This window comes from Ascidia mentula, chromosome 3 (assembly GCF_947561715.1).
Source record: "Ascidia mentula chromosome 3, kaAscMent1.1, whole genome shotgun sequence".
Classification (NCBI taxonomy): domain Eukaryota; kingdom Metazoa; phylum Chordata; class Ascidiacea; order Phlebobranchia; family Ascidiidae; genus Ascidia; species Ascidia mentula.
Genome location: NC_138568.1, coordinates 7,184,226 through 7,196,343, shown reverse-complemented (window position 1 = coordinate 7,196,343; position 12,118 = coordinate 7,184,226). Strand labels below are relative to the sequence as shown.

General features: G+C 43.5%; 1 protein-coding gene across 2 annotated transcripts; it reads right to left on the bottom strand.

The window, feature by feature from the left end:
* Positions 1-3,884: 3,884 nt before the first annotated feature.
* On the bottom strand, positions 3,885-11,254 carry LOC145894709 (uncharacterized). 2 transcript variants are annotated; one of them, XM_082983354.1, is made up of 5 exons: positions 11,069-11,254; positions 8,441-8,446; positions 4,760-5,069; positions 4,420-4,523; positions 3,885-4,282 (listed from the first exon to the last, which is right to left on the bottom strand). In XM_082983354.1, exons 1-5 carry the CDS (start codon positions 11,222-11,224, stop codon positions 4,151-4,153), a joined length of 708 nt encoding a protein of 235 aa, XP_082839480.1. In that variant the 5' UTR covers positions 11,225-11,254; the 3' UTR covers positions 3,885-4,150. The 2 variants fall into 2 exon arrangements, with proteins under 2 accessions (XP_082839480.1, XP_082839479.1); XM_082983353.1 differs by lacking the exon at positions 8,441-8,446.
* Between the last annotated feature and the right edge of the window lie 864 nt (positions 11,255-12,118).

Below are 12,118 nucleotides of genomic sequence, written 5' to 3'. Positions count from 1 at the left end.
ATCCGGTGTTTAATAGAACCACCCTCGCGTAATGTTGTGAGGTACGAGCCCACGCTTACAATTTCCGGTTCTCGCAGCTTCCGCAGATGTGCCGAATGATGTCATCGCTAATGTAAAAAGGCAAAACCATGCATCTGCCGTACGCATGTAGTTCCTCCTTGGCCTGGTATTGAGCACATGTAGTTTTTGCACGCACGCACGTTCAGAGCGTGTACAATAAAACGCTTTCTTTTCTTTTGCTGTCAGGCGGCATCATACCAAAGTACAAACGTTGTGCACTGAACACCGCGTCAAGCTCGCCACCTGGCGTGTACGGTGGCGTGCACATTTGTCACCCAGGTGGCGCCGTTGTATTGCACATAAGTTTTTTGTGGATAGGGAAGTTGTGTGCACATTTGTCGCCCAGTTCGGGCGATTGGCAACTTACCACAAAGTGCCAAGACTTGCCACCATTCGTGCGCAGATTATCATCTTGCGATGGAATTGTTTACCTTCGTAGAAACGGTAGTTTTATTCCGAGTAGGGAACATTTTGTCTCTGGTAACACGTAAATTTAATACTTGAGATTTTTAAAAGCGAAACTTCAGCAATGAAATTAATTTTCCGATTTTTCCTAATTTAGCGACAATTTTGTAATCAAAAATCTTTGCGAAAAATTTCCCTCTTTGTGGGCATGCATCGGTATAACATTAAGAAACCCCGTGGGATTAACCGTCGATTTTGCACGATTTACCACCGTATTCTTTATCCAAGTTGATCTTCACGTCGAAAAACTAATGAGTTGTTCGATCAATTTTTTGTTACCACGCCCAATGTGGTGGAAAACGATGTGCATTGTTGCTTGCAAGAAATTTGCATGCAAGTTGAGAGCGTACAAGCTACAAAGTTACAAGCTTTTGTACCGTTCATCAATGTCAACTGCCCATAACGTTCGACAAACAGTATGACGTTGATTCTTCGTCCATACAGATGTATCTATAAAGGCGGGTTGCAGCCAAAGGTCAAGCGAAACGAGAAGGGTTAGATCACAGACTGGTACCATTGTCATCGGTTCGCCACCTCGGAGCTATCATATGTCCCTATACAACCAGGTCACGTCTGAACTGGGACGCGCATTTAAATGGGCTCATTGTGTTTGCAGGGCCTTCGATGCCGACATTAGGATTTACTTCACCACATCCACCCCTTACCGCCGTGTTCTTCCCAACGAAGATTAATGCCGCAAAAGCCTGACAAGCGAGGTCCGCTAAGGTCAAATAACGTCATTTGGGCTTTAAAGAGTTGCCGCAAAGTGGGGGTAATTCGTCTCTTTAGGGAACATCAACAAAAGGTATTTTCGGGTACCTTCCTTGCTCTTGTCAATTAGTCACGAAAGAAGACTGCGAAGGAATGACAACAAGCGGGTGTATGTTTTTGAAATCGGACACCAGTTGTAAGCAGCGCCTCCTGCTTTCGCTTTTACCTGTATTAGCTGCCTGGCCGAGCTTTAGATCTCGATCCTCGCATGCCATGCGCGTTTGAACTTTGACTGTCCGTGCCCGGCGGTTTCCTTGCTTTGGAAATACGGACAGCGACCTGCCGGGTCGCGCTGTGCAAAGGGTCTCTAAGCTAAGCTGGCCACGCTCCTGCCAAGAGATCAAAAGCCGTGCTCTCGGCGTTACCGAATCATGTCAGTTCATCTTAGCGTCAACACTGCCCAGAAACGCCATTTATCTTGCTGGCACAGAGTTTGAAAGTTCGGCCTAAAGCGCGTGTGCGTCACAGGTGGTCCCGTTTGAAACTCGATACACGATGAAGCGAATGCTTGGGGTCCTGACAGCAGTCTTCGTTGGCATCCGTACCACCCCCGTCACTTTCATGTCAAGGCTTTTGTCTTTACGCAGTGCATTGGCGAAGTTACGCGCGGAAGGGTTTGAAGGATGAGTCCACTTCATCCGTCTCGCGGATTAAGGTTCTGCACACTGTCGCTACTAATGAGGACACATGCTTCTGGGAAAGATGGATTTCACCTGACCAGGTGCAAACGTCGCTAAATGCGCAACATCGTGGTTTGGGTTGTAAGAAAAGCTTCACTGTGAATTGGGGCATACAAATCTCCATTTGTCATGCCGATATTATGGTCAAACAATTACGTGACGACATTTTGTTAAGACCAAAGTCTAGTTCGGCCAATCAGTGATACTCAGTGCCGGTCTTAGGTAATGCAGGGCGCAGTTGATACATGCAATACACCCAACTAATGGAATTTTTTTTGGGGGGGAGGGGGATTTTGTCATTTCTAATGTGCTAAGGACCTGCCCTGGTAAACTATACCAGCGGTTGTAAACGAACGCAAAAGTCAGCAGTTAATTATTGTAAATGTTTTGTTGTTGCGTTTGTGGGAAATGTATTTTGGCGTTTTGCATCTGCGTCCAGTGTTCGAAGAAAGAGCAACGCATTATTTTTGATGAAACGTTAGCTTTGATGTTGGGAATTAAGACAGGACTGACACCGGCAACAGGTGTCATTTTTTACGCGTTAATAAAATCGCCTGCAGCCAGTTTTATGGCAGATATAAAGGGGATTATTTGTGTAAAACTGCTAAGCGATTGTCGGGTATAGATGTGTTTATGCCTTTGATTGACGCTTAAAGGTGGACCGCGCGCTCATAACATTGACTCCGTTCATTCAGTATGTTAGCTTGATCTCAACACATAAATTTAAATGCGAATTTTTGTCAGATTTTTGGCAAACCTCAGCAGCAACGTTTCATGTATTTCCTTGTAACTGTTTTTTTAGCATCTTGCGAGGAATTTTGAATCTTTTGCATCGTTTAAACCGAACATTTGAACTCCTGACACCCAAATAAGTTCCCTGGACGTGCATATGTTTTTACTTGTGCTCTGCGTGACCCAACCTGCAGGTTCGTGCGCAGCGTTTTTTAACCGCAAAACTTCCCCTGTGTCGGCGAGTTTAAAGCAGTGGGTTGAGTGGAACAATTGACTTTAATCTTGTTACAGATAATACAATGCGCTTGCCACAGCCCGGCGCCTTTCACTGTTCTGAATCGCCCACTTTGTCTGTACCCAGCCGACCCTAACAGATTTAAATTCCTCTCTTTGTTTCGCCATGTTTGTTGCAGTCTTACGCTCTTATGGCTTAGTCTGTACTTGGCACAAACATCAATGCATGTTTGTTTTCTTACAATCTCAATTGTTACGTCACAGTTGTTGGTTCCCCCCAGTTTCCGGTTCCCGTCATTACTCCATATAGGTGGTTGGGCGTTTCAGCTTTTATTTTTGGCTCTATGACTTTATCGAGATTACAGAGGTCTAATGTAAACAGCATTGACACGAAGCCCTTGAGAGCATTGAATCACCTCGTAATGCCATAACGACCGGTGTGGGGGGTGTGAGTAAAAATGTAAGTGCGCTTTGACAGCACTGGGGTTGTTTGGGGTGCGCCCGCCCGCCCGCCAGATCTAGATAACCTATCGCAATGGGAAAAGAACAATTTGTCCGCTCCCATTGTCTGCGAGATGTTTAAAGGTTTAGTTGGTCTAGTTATGATTCAAATCACAATGCCATCATTGTTGACCTAACAGCGCTATTTTGGTTTCGAGGAGTTCCGTCACCGCAGGATATAAACACATTGTCATTGTCGGCTATCATCTCCTGTTGTCATTGCGCGATATACGTGATGGGAGCGCCACTGGGCAACTGCCAGAACCACGAACGTGACAAGACACCCTTTCCCGTCCTTTTGCCTGTTGTCGCGCTATCTTCCTTTCGATATCTAAACATGACACTCATGACAGGCGCTTCCTGGAATACAGGAACGTTTTTTCGGTCGTGTTCACCGCCGTCGAGTTTACGGACAAATAACAACACGGAAGCCGGTCGTGTTTTGCACGATGTATTTCAAAACCTCCATACGCACAAACCAGCGTTTGACATCAAACAGATACACACGCAAACGCAAGAAGAAGAATCAGAATAAAATATATGAGAAACGAAACAAGTGCAAGTCGCCAGTCTTTCGCCGCGTTCTCCTCGACCGTCCGCAACTTTTCCGATATTCCCTCCTCTGTACAGTCATGTCAGTTCGCTCGACCGAGAACTTGCCACGTAACGCCACTGTGACGTAATAATGTCCGTTGCGGGGCGGAATATCACGTGGCGATTTGACAGGTGAAGTGTCGTGGCCTTTTGCTTGTTGACTTTTCGCAGTAGAGCCCTGGTGCACATGGGCAGCGTTCGAAGAACGGCGCCCTTCGTTTTCGGGTCAGTGGAGTCTGACAGACCTGTGTCATAAAATAGCTATTAGCATGTGAGGTTACATATCGCATTTTTACATAATAAGGTATCACATCACTATAGGGGATAGCTATGTAGTTTTCATAGCATGTGTTTGCAAATATGGCGAAATTAGGTAACTCACTTTGCCCGCTGGAATCATCTCCTTGCATATCTTTTTTTTTCTGTGTTGGGCGCAACAGTGTCTTGGTTCACAGTCGCCATCTACTTGGCATTCCTCGTCCTTTTCTGCAACGATACAATATAACGTTTATAAATTTGAGAGTTTCTGCAGGCCACGTATCGATGTTGTGTATTGCAATGTCTTATGCTCCAAAAACCATTGCTATTTTACGGTGTTGATATGAAAGATAGAAATGAGGAACTCGTGTTGGAATTTAAAACAAATTTTACCTAATTTCACCTTTTACTAATTAAAAATAAATTTCGTTTGGTCAGTAAAACCAATAGTAAAAAAAACCTACTTCGTCTTGGAGCCGGTGTAGTTGGATCAGGTTCTGGTGAGCGGGAATTTGAGCCATTGGGCCCAAGCGTTATCGTGGTATCGTTGGGGTCCTTGGGCCTGTCGTTCCACCCCCCGAGACACTTCGCGCTCCTCTTCCGGCATTTCTTTGTTTTTTTCAGGAAGCAGCGGAGGTTGTTTTTGCATCGCCGTTTGCGCTTCTTCTTGCACTTCCTGTCTCTTTTCCTACATCTCTGCAGTTTCTTGTTGTTGATCTTGGGCAAGCGGTGGTGAGCTTCCAGGCACGCCGCACTGCCGCCCGGGCACCGGCTCTGCGAAAACAAAGAGTCAACTGTAAAACAACTGCCGCCTGCATTTTTCAAATCGATCACATTGCTGCGTAAGTGCACTGTGTGCGTCGCTACACAGCAGCGCTGTTCGGATAAGCCAGGATCAAAAACCCGCTTTGAAACGACCTTTCGTCGCGCTCACTGCCACTAAGTCCCACTACTTACTGGCGCACTAATTGCTCTCAAGGAGACACAATTATTCAAATCACAACGAGGTGAGGATGAAAAGGCAACTGTAATGTAGAAGATGATTTCCGGCGCGTCTGTATGTTTTCCAAAGCGCTCGTTTTCTTTCAAATTCCCAGTATCGATTCTGTCTCATTAGCGGGATGCCTTAATCTCACTTGAATGTGGCCCATTGTGCGCCCATGAGATCCCACATGGATGCCGGAGTCTTCTGAAGGGAATTTCCACCGTCAAAGGCTTGGGCGTGGAGCGATTAAAATTACCGGGCAGGTAGAGCAACAATTATCATCACATCCAAAATGGCGCATCTCAAAATCGGCGCCCGGTTCTCCGCGATTATAAGTTCAAAATTGTGTTTGTAAATAACACCAAGCATGTTGATGTGTCCTCGCATTTGTGTGGGCGAGATGAGGAATTCAGTGCAGAGTATAAATATTCTCGACTCTTCAGGTACGCTGACGTAAGCAATATTTACTGTTGCTAAATTCTCCAGCCACTAATATCCGTTTGACCACAAGTCGATCCTAGGCTTGTCACAACAAACCTCCTATTGTTCGCACCCTAAAACATACTTTGTGGTCCAGCGCCTCAGCAATTGAGTTGTTCGCACCCCGTTGGTTGAAAATAAACGAGAGATAGGAATAGACCCAAACGTGTTAGACCAACTCTAAGAATGCCTGAGAATTTGTTCGACTATTTCGATGCCCCGGTATAAAAAGTCTGCGTTTCAGGAAGTGACAAATTTCGGTGACGTTTTTGAGAGTGGTAAGGTTTGTTTCTGATTGTTGTAAAATTATTTTGACATTTATGTTTGGCGGTGAAATTCACGACAGAAAGATCGCCGGAATTGCGATTCCATACAACGCGCAGTTTTAAAATGAACACTTAAAGTTGCGTTTGGGTGCTTTTCGCACGTCAGAAAAAACTTTATTTGAAGTTGACCATTGATGGGTGTGAAAAAATGTTACACATGTTTTCAGAATCCTTTCCTCTAGTTATGTTTGAATTTATTCAAACACTCCGCAAATAAGTTTCTGTCAGACGTGTGATTTCAACCAGGTATTTTAAACTTCCACGAATCTCCAATCCCATAGTTTGGAAAAGTTAAAATAACTACAGCTATGTCGGAGTGCATGTGTGTGTTTTGTCTTCATCTTTCTCTCCAAGAAAAAAAATCGATATCAAACCGAGGAGATTGACATATAAGGTATATATCAAAAACAAATATTTCACCAAAGGTTTCTGACTGTTTTGCTTGCGCAAGTCTTCGCATTGATCAGTTTGTACAGCGACTGATAATATTTATTCTTGTCGCCGAAAGATTTCTTAGCAAACATAAGATTGTTGGCCGTCCACCTGAGTCGGTAAGTGCACGCCATTTTGATTTTAATCGATTCCCAAACTCTGTGATAAGCGTCTGCGATCCAACAACATGCGAGCATCTGTCATATACCATCGTCAATAGCCGGTAAATAAACTATCCGTGTTTACTGGGTGCTTGTTTAGTCGGAAGTAGACTCGATACACAACCTATGCGCAGACACTTGCCTTATCAAAACCGAATTCCCTTTTCAAGATACGTCTGATCAACGTTAACAAGGTCCTTACCCCCTTATTTGACCTGTCTTGCGAAAACAGTCTTATCTGGTGCTGTGTGGTATGCACACCGCCCTGCAACGTGTTTTCTCTGAAGGTCACAAGCGCCTTGTTTTTCCCTTGAATTCATCCCTCCCGAATACGGGGAATAACGCTGGCGATTTTCTCCATTAGCGGTATTTTGTTTATTTTTGTCGTTATCGTTAAAATTCAATGCCTAATATTTTGTTTTCTTTATTTTTTTTATTGCCTAAAATTTCTCTACCAAAAAAATATTCAAATTTCATGCTTTGGTAGTGGGTTTAATTTTTTCGGAACTATAAAGTTTATTTTTGTTGGTTTACTAATATTTCGCTTTCAATATTTGTCAGCCATTACAAGCGTATACTTGGCAAACAGCTTCGAATTTCAGTTTCCTGCATGTAAAAAATATGTTTTGGGAACGGTAGTTAAAAAAATTCTTTCAGTACCCAATTTATTTTGATATTTTCACCGGTTAAACCCGATCTTTCGCTGGGCGGCACAAACGATACGATTTATCGCGCGAAACATTCGAAAATCCCGTCTATCTGTTCAAAGATCGGCACCCGATCCTTTTGGGGTTGCAGCTCGATTTAATGGGATTAGGTCTAAATCGCGAGGTCAACCCGCAGCGGTTTTGCCCGCTAAAAAGCATTTCTGTGTTTGAGCTGACGCAAAATTAGGATGAAATATGTCATTCGAGGAACGTCGCCATTGCCAGAATGCGTCACTGAAATAGTGCGCATGACTGGTACTCCGCACTAGGCGATTATCCTTATTGAAAACATAATAGAAAGAACCGCGATATAACTCGCAGTCCCTTCTACCTTCATTTGAACGCACAGCCCGTTTACGCCGTGGCCCGAAAATCGACTTTAATTCCACCCGGCGATATGACAAGAAAATAAACAACGCGCGTGCGCCAATGGCTTCGTCATTGCTGGGGAAGTTGAGCGCAGGATCCCGAAGCGATAACGAAGATAATCCTAAGTGCTTGCGGGACTCTGTAGAGAGCAATACAAAGCCCGCTGCCGCCAAGTTTATTTACCCAGACCGTCGTACGGGCCACTGGCGCGGGTCCCTATGCAGTAAGTACTGATCGTTCAAAGCGACCCACTTAGTATATGTGTTTGCGTAGCCCCGTGGCCGCTGCGTCACACTATCCAGGGCCTCCGGTTTCGTGAGATGTGGAAATAATATTAGCAACGGTCGGACCTCTTGCTTGGGTGATTAATCGGGTGTATATGCGAAAATGATGAACTGCTCTGACGAGCGCAGGTAGGTACTCGGCACGACTGTGCGTATTTCGAATTCCGCCCTCCTTGCGTTTCGTCGGTTGGACGCGAGCCGCAAAAATTTTGCCCCAAACACTGTGCAAGTGGTAATTTAAGCTAATTTTGAGTCGGGTTTTTCGAGCTGTTATTTGCGCCACAACTTCAAACAAACCGACTGTTGTGTTTAAAAATCAATAGTAAACTCAAGTGCTAACATTTTCACGGTGATTAATCAAAGTTTTTTGTACACACGCAGTCTACGTTTGCACATTACACATGTTCCTATAGTTAGGCATTAAGCTCTGTGGATTTGTAAAATGGGTCTTCAGTTGAACCGTTTGTATTACACTGCTACTGATTTTTTAGCCAAACAACTGCGTGCGCACTTGGCAGACGGGTTACACACTCCGAGCTCAGGTACCGTAAACTACATCGAGCTTTCTGGAGTTCATAGCGGCTCAAGCTGTTTATCTCAAAAACCTGGCATGGACCGCACGACCCTTAGCAGCCCTAATAGCCTGCGATGGAATAAAGCGGCCTATAGTATTTAAGCTTGTTTGAACACCTGCCGTTTTAAAGGGGGCCGTCATATTTATACCCGTAGCGCGCGCGGGCCTGAGCCTGTAAAACCAATTCCGACTATTGGGAAATTCAAATAAACAAAACGTTTACGGCCGCCCGAAGGACGAGGCAGAACTCGCGGCGCAACGGAAATTCCAACGCGCCGAGCAAATATCCGCGAAAAAGCGAAACTCCAAAGCAAAATAACGCGTTTTCCTATTATCGAACAGGTGCCACGTGAGGCGTTGAAAGGCCCTTTCCGGACTCTGCTCTCGGCGCAACCATTTACTCTCCCTTGATCTCTTCGCATTGTTTGAGGAATGGAATTCGGCGATTTCTTTTGCGGAAGGAAACACGCTGTTCGAATCGTGTGTTGTACATTTCCTGTTTCGAGGAGAACAGCTCTAAATATTTTTAAATGCGCGCAATTGGGTTAAGAGATCTGATACAAAGATATTTTTTAATTCTCACGCGTTCGGAATACAAGTGCTGTCACGTTGGGCCAAGTTGTTGGAAAGAAAGTCATAAAAATGGCTTTTAACAATCATAACGCCGATGCTTAGTTTAAAATATGCTTGGGAATTTACACAATTTGATTATATTTATTCCTTAGCCTTTGGGAATGTAAAAAATGCGCCTTGGTTGGGAGCTCGGCGCGAGACATGGTTCTCTGCGGGGAGAGGGGCGGGATTTCGCGGCAAGCCACAAAACTTAGCCACCTGATTACAGGATCAATTTCCCGACAAAGGAAAGGCACTGAACCAAATCAACATAAGGTGTTGTATTTGCAATACCTGCGCATTGACAATATGCTCAACCCGATGTGTTGAAGCGAATTTCTAAAGGCAAACTTTCATGTAAAAGTGAACAGAAATTTTATATTTCAATGGTGGTAAAATAAATAAATTCGTTTCGTTTATATTTTTTTCAAAATAATTTCTTTCGTTGCGACAAATATTGGCATGGTGTTGTTTGGTGCCTTAAACTTGTTACAAGCGAATTCTTCTTCGCTTAAAAATAAGCAGAGTTCTACTAATCCTTTATTAAAACGGGTTTTGCGGCGTCGGCAACTTTCCAAATTATTTACCTACTTCCAGCTCCTCGCTTTGTTACATCACAAGGGGCGCTATGTCTTGTTTTGACACAGTTCATTGTGTGGCAACAGGGCTTGCCGATTATCTAAAGACAAAATCAAACTCTGGGCCTTGTTTGGTCGCACTTGGCGGAGAAAGCGTACACAAAACCGGACAGAGAAAAAAAAAGTAAACCTAATATCCGACCGAAAGGGTCCCTGTGTTGGTTGAAACTGATCAAAGTGGGTCGCTTTATAATCCGCGGTGCCGGCATTGGCTTCAGAAATATTTTTTTCCGGTGTTTCGAACGAAGTTAGTCGAAAGGTGGCGCCATAGAGCGTAACTTCTTCAAAGCAACCGAGGCAACTTTGACGCTTTTAACGACGTTTTTAATGCTTATTAAGTTGCGACATAAAGTATGAAAACAGCACGGGCAGGCGCGCAGTTTACGATCGATCTTATTAAACATGCCCTTTCCCGGTCAGAAATACGAACCACTATTGCTTTTAAGTTTTATATGAAACCGCTTACGACTACATGACCGTAAAATCTTAAAAGAATCCAAAGGCAGTTAAAATGGTTGCGGCGCTTCAAAGGCATCCCATACGTAAAGACGGTTTGAATTTAACGCGAAGTTGTGAAATTGGGTTGTTAAAAAACTATGTAAAAGAGGGTGTTCATGTTATGCGAGAAGCTGGGTACCATAGGCCCATAACCCGTCTACATTCAGATGAGAAAGTTGATTTTCCGAATTCAAAAATGGCTTACAGACAATTATAATTCTCAAATTATTCCCTTCCACCCAACCTAGTTTCAAACGGCAGTTTTGCGCATTTTCAACATACTTTCATCACAGACAGAAAGCGTTTGGCGCAAATTGAAAGTTTCAAGTGAACAGAATTTAAACAAAAGTAAAAATTTGAAACAGAAATTAAACAAAAGCAAAAATTTTGGTCTGAAAAGTGATCGACCTTTTTTTGAAGTCGATCCCTTTAGCAATGTTACAAATTGCTTTTTGTCCTGAATCGAAACTCTCCGATTTTTTGGAGGTGAATCAAGTTTACAAAGCAATCGACAAAATACTGACCATGTTAATATCTATCATTGCATAAATATTCTACAGTAGCGACCATAAGAGACAATTCCCTGTTGGATTTCAACCGGTTTAGGTTGTAAACGGTTACTTGCCAATGCATTGTCAACTATGCAGACATTTTCTCTGAACACGATTTCATGAAAAATGACAAGGAAAGATCCGACAGTAACTTACCAGTGCTGATCTTGGCGTTCTCTGCAATCCGTCTTGGCCAGGACGAGGCGACAAAGCTGACGCACTTTCCATCGCATCCTCGTTCGGCTGACAGTTGCTAAACTGCGTGTACTGAAGAATTATTACGTACAACAGACATAACTTGACGATAGACATCTTTTTTGGGCTCGATTATTCCTTTCAGCGTTGTACAGCGTCTGATGGGCAGCGAATGCGACGCGGCGAACTTTATACGCCCGCACCTTTTTTTCCCTTTTTTCACATCAAAGCTGCTCCACGCGCTTTGAAGTCTCTCTCTTCGTTTTTCTGCTTGGGTTTATCACAACAAGCGAAAGCCTCAAGATTGGTTTTCTTAATTGTCTCGAAGCCGCCTTTCGAGACTGTTGCTGCGACGCGGGCGTAGAATAAACCAGTGTGGTGACGACTCTTGCAAAATGTCTCTATTGTGCATTATCGTTTAATTGTCGCTTTCACAATGGCGAGCTTGTGAGTCAAACCTATAAATAACCAATATACCGTGTTATCTTCAATGTGCAACGACCGCATAAAGGTATACGTAAAAGTGATTTTGCACACATATCAATTGCGCCTTTTTTTAAATTTTTTGGCCCTAGTCAAGTTTTTCATTTTTTTTGTGCTTTTTTATTGTCTGCCTTGTTTATTTAACTCGTCTCAACCTATCTATGTGGCCGATCTCCTGAAATCACCCGCTCACGAAAATAAATCGCAGTTATCTGATGAATTATTCAGTGTGCAGTAACTCTTGTTATTTGACGGTAAACTGAATCCACATTGTCGTGTTTGACAAGCGCGAGTACGTGTTTGTAAACTTGACTTAACGGAGAAAAGTCCTTGTTATTAAAAGCTGGCATTAAAATCGTCGATTGTCAAATAAGATTACTGGACGAATATCATGATGCAGTTTGATAGAGACGAAAATGTTTGTGTGTTAATCGACGTATTTCCGGCAGTTTGGAGACTATAAGCTGCCAATATTTGACATAAACCGAAGTTCAACGTACTTGTAAGTAAATGCTACATGACATTTGT

Excerpts from the sequence above, each read along its gene's own strand:
- LOC145894709 (XM_082983354.1), bottom strand. The coding sequence starts at position 11,224 with ATGTCTATCGTCAAGTTATGTCTGTTGTACGTAATAATTCTTCAGTAC. Across the intron at positions 4,524-4,759 it reads TACACCGGCTCCAAGACGAA|AAAAGGACGAGGAATGCCAA; the intron begins GTAGGTTTTTTT and ends GTATCGTTGCAG. Across the intron at positions 4,283-4,419 it reads AGATGATTCCAGCGGGCAAA|GTCTGTCAGACTCCACTGAC; the intron begins GTGAGTTACCTA and ends TTTATGACACAG.